This window comes from Triticum aestivum, chromosome 2B (genome assembly GCF_018294505.1).
Source record: "Triticum aestivum cultivar Chinese Spring chromosome 2B, IWGSC CS RefSeq v2.1, whole genome shotgun sequence".
Taxonomy (NCBI): domain Eukaryota; kingdom Viridiplantae; phylum Streptophyta; class Magnoliopsida; order Poales; family Poaceae; genus Triticum; species Triticum aestivum.
The window spans coordinates 618306875-618315736 of NC_057798.1; the positions used below are offsets into that span (position 1 = coordinate 618306875).

Consider the following 8862-nt stretch of genomic DNA (forward strand, 5'->3'; position numbering starts at 1 on the left):
TATGGATCCTTTCAGTGTTGTTATCCATGCCACATCAATACCATATATAATGGAAATGTTTTTTCTTTTTGTCCAAACAAATCTCGTGTACAGCATGCATGCAGCAGCCCCGTCCGTCGCGACTTGAGGAACCACGCCTTGGCCCTTGCCATATGCGCCCATACAAGCCGACTGAGCCTACGCCTTGGCCTACAGGCCCACCTGGTGCTGCCTGCTCGGCCCGACTCGACGAGAGCCACGCGCGACCGCCCCAGTGGACCATATGCTGCCACCTGGCCACGTGCCCGCACACGCCTGCTCTAGCGAAGTGCCGCTCCGAGACGCGCAATACTCCTGTCGCTCCACGATTTCGCCACCTCCGCTGTCGATCGCCTGAACCGATCTAGCCGATGGCAAGGACTCCAGCTGCAACATGATTTCGCCGATTCCGATTGCTATTCTTTCTCGGTCCCATCCATCCGCAAACTGATAGCTTCCACGAGAGAAATTCCTCAAACCGACCAGCCCTAGCTTCGATAATGAATTCTCACGACTGCCATCTTTGCGCTGAATCTGACATGATTCATCCTCTAAATCAATCAATCCACAGCCTCTCGTAACCTTGCTCTGATACCAATTGTTAGAATAAATCCGAGGCATATCATCGATCGTTTGAGGATCAAGAAATCACACGAGCACGACACCGAGATTTGTTAATGAGGTTCACCTATATGGCTACATCCCCAGGGCCTGACTATGGACGCTCCTTCCCGTGACACCGTCACAATACTGCACACCGGCCACCCGGGCGCCAGCACACGCTGCCGGCTCCCACTTGCACGCATGTGCTATTATGTTGGCATAGGTTACACCGTGTTTCTACCCCCACTATATATGAGAGGCCTAGGATACAAGTGTTCTACTAGGACACGACTCCACATCCTATGTAAACACAATACAACTCATAGTCCAACTGTAACCTACCTTGTACACAATATTTGACACAACACCAACATATTTGAAAGATAAATTTAAATAATTCATGGTGTTTAAAGATTTATCTGAATTTTATTTAGCTTGGGCACCCGAAAATCACAGAATTATAATGAACTTGAAGCGTGTTGCACAAATTTTGCAGATACTTTCCCTAATATCTCCATTGCTCATCGCTTCTCTCTTACTCCTATAAAAACCCGAGTTGGTCATGATGGTGTGCCTGCCATATATCACAAATAGCCGTCGGATCTAGATTTGACACATACAAAGCAAACTGCTGCAGTTTTGCAAAAGATGCCCGCACTTGTTTCCATATTTACAAACAACTCCTTTTTGCAAAAGATGCCCGCACTTGTTTCCATATTTACAAACAACTCCTTGTCTCTCACAATCAGCCTTATCTCTTCCCACCACATCCAAAAGTCCATGGAACAATCTGGTGTGATGGCCGCTGCCGGCGTTGTCCACCCCTAATCTTGGTGTTCCGTGAAATGCATGGGCATCTTACTAGTAATTTACTGTATCTGTGACTGTTGCATCGGCGGAAATAAGCTTTTCAAAGTTGAAATTACTAAAGAACTATCTTAGGTCAACAACGACTCAAGAGTGATTGGATGGTTTACCAATGTTATGCACCAAGAAGAAATTATTGGATGATAGTGACATTGATCCCATTATAATGTTGAAATATGAGGTGGGCCTAGGGGCCATCTAACAATTTTAGGAAATCTCGAAGGGTCCATGTGGGTTTTATGGCAATGGATGTGGTGGAAAGTTTAGTCCCACATGGTTCGTTGGAGAGGAGTTAGACCTCCTTATAAGAGATTCTCTTGACCTAGTTCGCCTAGGGCCTGTACCATTTCTGGGTCCGCCACTGGCTTCAACTATCTTTTTTTCTGAAAGGGAGGATGTACCCCTGGCCTTTGCATCTAGGAGATGCATGCAACCATATTATTAATTATTCAGAAAGGCCTTACAAAAGTAATACATTAGTATGCCTTAAGCCATCATCTTGGCAACACCTGTTGCTACTCCTATCCCCTTGATGAAGGGGTGCCAAATATTCGAGCCTAATACCAAACAGACACCGCACCAAAGTCTAACATCTAAAGCAGGATGCCCCAGCCTAGGCACATACCCGTCACACACCGGTCCAGCACACTCATAGTGGGCACCACATGCGCACACTGCAAGGCCTGTCACCCCCTTCTTTCATCGATCCATCTTTAGAGCAGAAACTGATGCATCGACATGCCAGGCCTCTCTACCATCGACGCTACCATGATGCCAGACAACGTCACCCTCCTGCGCGGGTCCATCGTCTCACATCAGACGCCTAATCTCCAGGGCGCCACGCCATCGAGATCCATCGCCATCAATGTGTAGGATGAAGCACCGCTCCACCAAAGATGTCGTCCACTGGTCCCTCGAGCACGTGTACAGCTCCAAGAATGACGCCCGCAAGGGGGAAACAACAAAAGCGCGCTGCCGTTTTTCGATCTACCTATCTAGGGTTTACCTCGGAGGTAGAAGATAGTGGTCTAGAATTTCCCCACGACGATGCCTTCAAGAAGGGAACGACATCGTAGAGCGTCGTCATCGCCGGCTTTGACATCTAGCCAGGAGCAGGTTTTCACCCAGATCTGTTCGAAGAACTCCATCCAGCTTCTTGTGCACGTATCGCCGCCTTCTCTGTCGGAGACTAGACCAAAAGGATTCAGCCGCCGCCGCCTGACCGGCCAAGGCACCATCATGATGCCAAAGTAGCCAGCTTTGTCAGGCCCACCACGCCAGCATGCCGCAGCTTACCAGATCTGTCGGCCCGCCAAAGCCCATCTAGGCCTAGCAAGATCCGAGATTCCGGTCGCGGCCACAGGGGCGCCTACCCCGCGGAAAGGCCGTGGTGTCGCTGTCCCTGCCTCCATGTCCACCGCCGGGATCCCGCGGCACCACGCCACCGGGTCATCGAAGTCCATGTCACCGCCGCCATGAGAGGACGCCACCGCACGCGAGGGAAGAAGACACCGCCGCCGCCGTCACAGCCCACAGCCCGGGCTTCGCCGGCGTGAACTCGGGCAACGACGGGAGGAAAGATCGGGGCGAGGTGCCGACGGCCGACGGCCCGGTCTCCCCCCGTGTCGCCTAGGGTTGGCGAGGCGGGGGTCAGGTCGTGATCAATGGATGGATATAAGATTAAACTCTCAACTATCTTTTGGCGTCAACTAAAAAAAACTACTCATATTTCACCGTGTGCGCCACGATGGTTCATTGAAATGTTCCGGTGGCATGGGAGAATATCTTCATGCCACATGAACATTGGTCCTTGAGTGTCAGATATAAAGGCAGAGACGGAAAGAGCTCGGCTGCAATTCTCAACTACTCCTTGGGTAAACTAATATAAGATTAAACACTCTTATATTAGTTTACAACGGGAGTACTACATATGGTGACTCGCGGATAATAAAGTTACTCTAGGATCGAGCTGGGACAACGATTTGTTCTCATTCTTTTGGTTATGTTGAGTCATAAGCACCATTAGCATACATGGTAATCCCGTCAGATGCCTGTTATTGACACAGTGCTTTCTTGGCGAACACCCTAAAGCTTTGCGTCGCTATCCATAGGTGTGCACAAATAGCTGCCTGCAGTTACAATTGCCCGTATACCTTGCCAATCACCCAGGCTTCGACCGAGAGCAGGGGATGGAACTCAATCGATCCAAGAGACCCCCATCATCTTCGCCGCGAACGCGTAACGATCCGCAGCCTCATCGATCTGCCAATCAAATGCAGCAGACAGCGAGCAATATTTCAGTCACGGTAACAAGATCAAGGCGAGAGCGTAGTGTGTGTGAGAAAAAAAGAAGAGAAGAACATCGTTTGTACGTACGATCTTCTGCGTGGAGCGGCCGCAGCCGTGTCCGCTCTTGCGGTCGATCCGGGCGACGATGGGGTTGGTCTGGGGGCCGTGCTCCACGCTCGTGCACAGGACGTGCTGCATCGTCTGACGTACGTGCAAAACCCAACAAATCGTCAGTTCGATAGTGATCTCAACCCAAAATAGTAAGTATGGGAGACGAGCGTACCGCGAGGAACTTGAGGGTGTGCGACGGCACGACGCGGTCGTCGTGGTCCGCCGTCAGCAGCATGGTGGGAGGGTACTGGCGGCGGTGCTGGTCGCCGCCGGCGCCCTTCTCCCACGGCCGCCTCACGTTGTGCAGAGGGGAGTACTTGATAAGCCAGTGGAATTCCTCCTCCTTCTCCGAGCAGCCGAAATCACAAGCCCATGCACGACCTGGATGGCAGACATTCATCGTAAGATGTCGACTTGCACGGGAAACAAACAGACTAGACGTGATTTTCAGTTGAGGACAGGACGAAAGAAAAGCAAAGCAAACCTATGGTGAACTTGTGGAACCGAAGCATGTCCATGACACCCACGTGAGCCAGAGCACAGCCGAAGAGACCAGGGCGCTGCACCCACAAACAATCCCCGCTCATTTTTTTGGAACAAATGAGCTGCAACAATTCAGAACAAAAATTTAAGACCAGCCAGCTAACCTGGTTGATGCATGCGGCGACCAGGAGGCCGCCGTTGCTCCCGCCTTCGATGCACAGGCGGCTCGGGCTCGTGTACCCGGCGGACACGAGGAACTCGCCGGCGGCGACGAAGTCGTCGAAGCAATTCTGCTTGTTCGCGAGCGAGCCGGCCTTGTGCCAGCCCTCGCCGTACTCGCCGCCGCCCCTGATGTTGGCGATGCACGTCACGAACCCTAGGTTCCTCATGAGGACGACGCGGGCCGCGCTGAATTGCGGCGTCATGCTCATGCCGAACCCGCCGTAGCCGAAGAGCAGGGCCGGGTGCGACCCGTCGAGGACGATCTTCTTCCTCGACACGACGAACATCGGGATCTTGGTCCCGTCCTTGCTCGGGTAAAACACCTGAAAAAGAAAAACCAACCAAGCAAGATCAACTGAACTGCAAATACACCACACACGGTTCAGGTATATATATTTGTTCTTCAGACAAGAGAATGTAGTACCTGCTTCGCTTCGAAGTCGGTGCGGTCGAACCCAGGGACGTTAATATCTCTGTATATGCTCATCTCAGGGCTCCCGGAGCTCAGATCACACCTGTAGACGATTCCCGGAGTGAGGAAGCTCGAGAACTCGATGAACACCTCGGAATCGCCACGCCTACCGGTAATCCCGTTGACGCTGCCTATGTCGATGGGTATGCCGTGGAGCAGCTCTCCGGTGGCCAGGCTCCTCATCTGCAGCACGTACTTGACATCTGACAAGTAGTTCACCAGAACCTTGTCGCCATGGACAGCACACGCCGACTCTAGGACAGCCCTGTCGTCTTCAGGCAGAACATCGGTCCAGGACTGCGGATCATCGACGTCGACCCGCGACAGTTTGCACCTCGGAGCGTCTTTGTTTGTGAGGAATGTGAATCGGGTGCCGTCGTTGGCGACGACTCCGTAGAAGGCCTCGAATTTGTCCACAAGCTTCACAAAGGGAAGCATTTCGTGGGTTCCTTTTGCGTTCATGCCTGAAAGAGCTGAGAGGTCGCAGTAGTACAACTTGTTGACCGGCTCTGAACTCTCTGAAACTGACAGGAGCACGTACTGCAACAAAAGCAGTAAAATATACTGTATCAGCTACCGAAGTGTCAACAAGATTGGTGATGAGCATGGCAGTAGTAAGTTGGGTGGCAAATGTACCTTGCCATCCTCTGTAACCTCAGGGGTGTATATGTACTTGGGATGCTCGGGGTCTCTCCAGCACATGACATCGTCGGACTGGTCAGTTCCAAGGAAATGGTAGTAGACCTCGTGGTTGAGATTAACGTCGGTCCTGATCCCCGACTCCGGCGCGCCATCGTCGTCCCTGCTCACCAAAACCAGAGGAAAGCATGAAAAAAAGACGATCCCATGGATTTTACTAAGCAACGCACAGAGCATTGCAGTCCTGCTATTTGCTGCAGCTTACTTTGGAGCCGGGAACCGCGAGTAGAAGAAGCCCTTGCCGTCGCTTGTCCAGGCGATGCGCGAGAACTTGACCCAGGACAGGGTGTCGGGGAGGCGGTGCTTGTCGCGCACGCGCATGAGGCTGATGGTGACCCAGTCGCTGCCGCTGGCGCTGGTGCCGTAGGCCAGGTGCTCGCCGTCGTCGCTGACGCCGATCATGGAGAGAGACACCGTGGCGTCGTCGCTGAGCTCGCTCGGGTCCAGCAGCACGCTCGGCTCGCCGCCCAGCCCATGCTGCACAAACGATTAATTCGGAGATCAGTACTGCGGCTGTTGCCCCTGAACTGAAGAAAAAGATGCACCGGTTTGATATAGACCTGGACGTAGAGGGCGCTGTGGGGGAGGAGGCCGGGGTTGTGGAAGTAGAAGTAGGTGCGGGCGCGCTTGAAGGGGGCGCGGTAGCGCGGGTGGTCGAGCAGCGCCGTGAGCTGCCCGCGCAGGCGGCCGCGGTGGTCGCAGGTGGCGAGCACGGCGTCGGCCACGGCCGCCTGCGCGCGCACGTACTCCTTCACCTCCTCGGATTCCAGCTCCTCCATCCTGATGAGCCCAGCAAAGCAGTACGCCCGTACGTTACCACTTACCCGCGGCACGAAACAAGAACGTGTGACAGCCAGCGCCACAGGCAAAGGGGTTCGAAGGTGCACAGTAAAACTGTAAAAAGCGCGAGCTTCGGTGTGCTTCTACAGAAGGGTTCAGAGAGGAGCATGTGGGTGGCGTACAGTACAGCTTGCCGCGAGCTGTGTGCTCTGGGAGTCTGGGTGCAGCAGCGGTGAAATGAATGGAGCAGTGATCCTCCTCTGGCGTGGTGAAATATTTAGCAGCAAGTGCCGTGTTATTACTGCAGTCTCCAAGGAGGTTGCATCTTTTGCTACATAGGGGCGCATGAGCGCCACGAGCGGTGTACTCGATCTTGATGCCACCACGGTGAAATGAATGGACCAATGATTCTCCTGCCGTCGTGCGTGCATTCTCAATTCAACGGGTGTTCTGCGTGTAGGAGTAGTAGCAAAAACTATGCATTTCTAGTAAAAAGAACCGTGGCGTGTGTGCTAAAATGATAAAAGTACATCCAAGTGACTGTTCCTTGTCCTAAACCCGTACTTTTTGCTTGAAGGAAAATGAAACTGCATCTTCCTAGTAAAATGAATGCACTGTGTGTGCTGCAAATGCTACTATCCAAACCCGTGCCAATTTTGAAGGAAAAGGAAAAAACGTCCTCCAATAATATTTTCCTTTCACGAGAAAGAACCAACTGAACTATCTTCCTTTGTTCTTTCTCCAGTGATATTTGGCAGCACCAAACCATGGGCCATAGCAATATGCACGCGTATGAATCAAGCAAATAAACGCAAACGAATACTCCTTCTTCTTCTTTTTTTTGAACACAACAAACATCCTGCATCTCTCGGGTCGGCATGTATCAATCTGGTCAAAAGTTCATAGATGCGCAGGTCGAAGAAACGCTCTTGCGACTGTGCTTTTGAGCTCGAAGAGAAACGGCAAAAACCAGCCCCCGGAAACGGGCGAATACTACGAGCAGATTCAGATCACTCACCATCTGTAGGGGTCCGGCACAAGAACGCCGTGGTAGTCGTCGACAATGTCGCCGTCGCGGCGGGCCGGGGGGTACCGGAGAGGAGGCAGCGGCTCGTCGGCGGCGGCGAGGGAGCCCATGGCGATTAGGTGGTGAAGCAATACACAACGCCCGCCGCAGTTGGTAGTGTATTGAATGAGACTGAATGAATGGCCTCCCGGGCGAGCGGAAGCACAAAGAAGTCGCACGATGACAACACATCACGATACCACCCGCAGTATAAATAGAAGTGTGTGCGCTGTGCGCAGGATGTGATAATAACGTGGCGAGCATTATTCGTGCTCCATAACAGAAAAGTTGTTCGGCGGCCACCAGCTGCATTTGAATACAGAGAAATGAAACCTAGGACGTATGAAGTCATGAACCAAAATTCCTGGTGGGTGGATGATGACACCTTTGCCCCGCACTTTGTACGCCTGGCGCGACGGGTCTGTGGGCAGGAACGGAAATTGTTTTTGCCCTTTGTGTTATATAATAAATAAATAAATGGGATATGAAAAAGAAACGTAGAAGGGATATTGTTGGTGGGAGCAAAGAGGGCTGAAAGAGACGGCGGAGCTGGCTGGGATGTCGCCATGGAGATGTAAGAGTGTTGCCATGCATCAGGACGCGTCGCTGTCGGGCCTGTCACGTGCGGGGCGCGCCTCTGACCAATCCGCTCGATCTTCTGCGCGGGCTGCCGTTTTTGTCTCCGCTACTTCGGGCTTCGTAGTCTAGCCTTGATTTTGGGACCGGTTCTTGAGCACGGGAGTCTAGCCACGTTCAACCGAGGGATGAATCTGGATGGATTTGGATGGTAGGATGAACTTGCAAAATTTCTTCCGTGAAACCTACGTTTACTATAAGAACGCCCGTGCGTTATAACGGGGCCACATTAACTTTAGGAGTTTAATATTACGATATTGGCGATCTTTTTTACCATCAAATCCTCACACACACTCTCTCCCTCCCTCTTCCTCACTCTATCTCCCCCTCTCCCTATCTCTAACACACACACACACATATCCATCTTATTGGGTACGAGACCATAATTCATCCAAATTACGGCAGAACACAAGTCTCCCCCGACCTCCGCGCCGCCTCCCCCGCGGGCGGCTCGGGCGGGCGCCGCCGTCCCCCGCCTCTAACCTCCCTTCCCTCGCACCTCCCCCCGCCGCCGCCGGCCGGATCCGCCAGGGCAAAGCCCCTGCGGTGGCTGGCGGCGGGGGCTTCTTCCTCCTCCGCTCGGATCTGGGCGACGCGGGGTGGCCCGCCCGTCGGA

The 8862-nt window shown here is 52.9% G+C and overlaps 1 protein-coding gene across 1 annotated transcript; it reads right to left on the minus strand.

Moving 5' to 3' along the window:
- Positions 1-3433: 3433 nt before the first annotated feature.
- LOC123046328 (prolyl endopeptidase) lies at positions 3434-7689 on the minus strand (the record flags this gene model as incomplete). The annotated part of the gene is given in 10 exon segments (XM_044469656.1): positions 3434-3750; positions 3865-3978; positions 4061-4269; positions 4373-4448; positions 4536-4916; positions 5018-5605; positions 5702-5867; positions 5970-6241; positions 6325-6544; positions 7563-7689. Coding segments are annotated over 10 exon segments (2211 nt in total). The 3' UTR covers positions 3434-3684.
- Positions 7690-8862: the final 1173 nt, after the last annotated feature.